The sequence below is a fragment of the Dipodomys ordii genome, unplaced genomic scaffold, assembly GCF_000151885.1.
Source record: "Dipodomys ordii isolate 6190 unplaced genomic scaffold, Dord_2.0 Scaffold6, whole genome shotgun sequence".
Lineage (NCBI taxonomy): Eukaryota > Metazoa > Chordata > Mammalia > Rodentia > Heteromyidae > Dipodomys > Dipodomys ordii.
In genome coordinates, this window is record NW_012267222.1 from 10,233,624 (window position 1) to 10,235,475 (window position 1,852).

At 44.7% G+C, this 1,852-nt stretch overlaps 1 protein-coding gene across 1 annotated transcript in view; it reads right to left on the reverse strand.

The window, feature by feature from the left end:
• Positions 1 to 1,852, reverse strand: part of Gmeb1 (glucocorticoid modulatory element binding protein 1) — a 33,399-nt gene that overhangs the window by 13,290 nt on the left and 18,257 nt on the right. The window contains exon 6 of the mRNA XM_013035646.1: positions 555 to 686. Coding sequence (XP_012891100.1) covers positions 555 to 686 — 132 coding nt within the window. The remainder of the gene's footprint in view (positions 1 to 554; positions 687 to 1,852) is intronic.

A 1,852-nucleotide genomic window follows, 5' to 3' on the forward strand; every position in this document is an offset into this window, starting at 1 on the left:
AGAAGAAGAAGAAGAAGAAGAAGAAGAAGAAGAAGAAGGGTCAGGAAAAGTGCCCAGTACTTGAGTTCAAGGCCCAAACTGGCAAAAAAAAGAAAGAAAAGGAAATAATATTTCTTGAATGAATTAATGGAAAACAATATGAAACCTAACCCATTATTCCCCCTAAGTGTATCAACAAGCTATACCAGCTGCTACCTAATTCTGCCCTCTAATATCTTGAGGCTTGATTTATCTAAGTCATGTGCCAGAATTAGGGCAGTCTGGTAGGAAGAAAAGCATGAACTCCAAGAGTCAAACAGCTGAATTCAGCTCTGATATTTATTGGTTGTATGGCTGGTCTTAGACAAACTGTTGAACTTTTTCCACAATCCCAATTCCTTCATGTGTTAAGTATGACAAGTGCATGGATTAAAATAAGATATTTGTACCTAGAGTTAGTATTTACATTTAGGAGAAAAAACAACAAAATTAATTAAGAGGTCTTATTTATCCATAATTATGACAATGATAAGGGTCATAAAACCCTGCAAGAGAAATGAGTCACATAAAAGTACCTGAAATTTCCTCTGAGTCTTTTTTTATTCCCTCTTCTGTGGCCATGGTGACAGCAGCAGTAAGAGCTGAGTTCCATTCCAGTCCTGCCTCTTCCATGCTCTCTTCTGAGATGGCAATCTGTGTGATGCTACCTAAAAGGGGTCCATTAGATGCCCAATGAATAAAAAGCCATAGATGTAGCCACACACTGGTGGCTTACACTGTAATCTTAGTTACTCAGGAGGCTGAGATCTTGAGGATGGTAATTCAAAACCAGCCTGGGCAGGAAAGTCTATGAGACTCTTTTTTTGGGGGGTCTGGTGGTGGGGCCTGAACTCTGGGCCTGGGTGCTGTCCCTCAGCTCTTCAGCTCAAGGCTAGCACTCTACTACTTGAGCCATAGCGCCACTTCTGGCTTTTTTTTTCTGCTTATGTGGTGCTGAGGAATCAAACCCAGGGCCAAAAGCATGCAAGGCGAGCTCTACCACTGAGCCACCTTCCCAGCCCTATGAGATTCTTATCTACAATTAATCACCATAAAAGCCAGAACTAGAGCTGTGGCTCCAGTAGTAGAGTGCTAGCCTTGAGCTAAAAAGCTTAAGAGATAGTGTACAGGCCCACTGTTCTAACCCAGGATGGAATTTCTTCTTCTTCATTTTTTCTTTTTTTTTGGGGGGGAGGGGTCCGGTCATGGGGCCTGAACTCTGGGCCTGGGCGCTGTCCCTCAGCTCTTCAGCTCAAGGCTAGCGCTCTACTGCTTGAGACACAGTGCCACTTCCGGCTTTTTTTTTCTTTTTGCTTATGTGGTGCTGAGGAATCGAACCCAGGGCCTCATGCATGCAAGGCAAGCACTCAACCACTGAGCCACCTTCCCAGCCCCGAGACTCTTATCTCCAACAAACCACTCAGAAAACCATCAGCGGCACTGTGTCTCCAGTGGTGGGAGCGCTTGTCTTGAGCTGAAGAGCTGAGGGACAGTGCCCAGACCCAGAATTCAGGTCCCAATACCGACAGAAAACAAAACAAAAAACCCACAATGGCTCACAAGTTTGCTCTTATGCACCCTTCCCTCACCTCTGCCCTGTACCTCCCATCCCCGGTGGCTTTTTTTACTGACAGCTAGTTCTCTCTACCACTCTGGCTTCTTACTGACTATACTGTAGATAAGAATCTTGAGGATTTGTCAGCCCCACCAGAATTCTAACTGTAATTCCCAGATCTCAGTCTCCTGAGTAGCTAGAATTATAGCCATTAGCTACAGGTGCCTGGAGACACCTTGTGATTTTTTTTTTTTTTTTTGGGTCCGGTCGTGGGGCCTG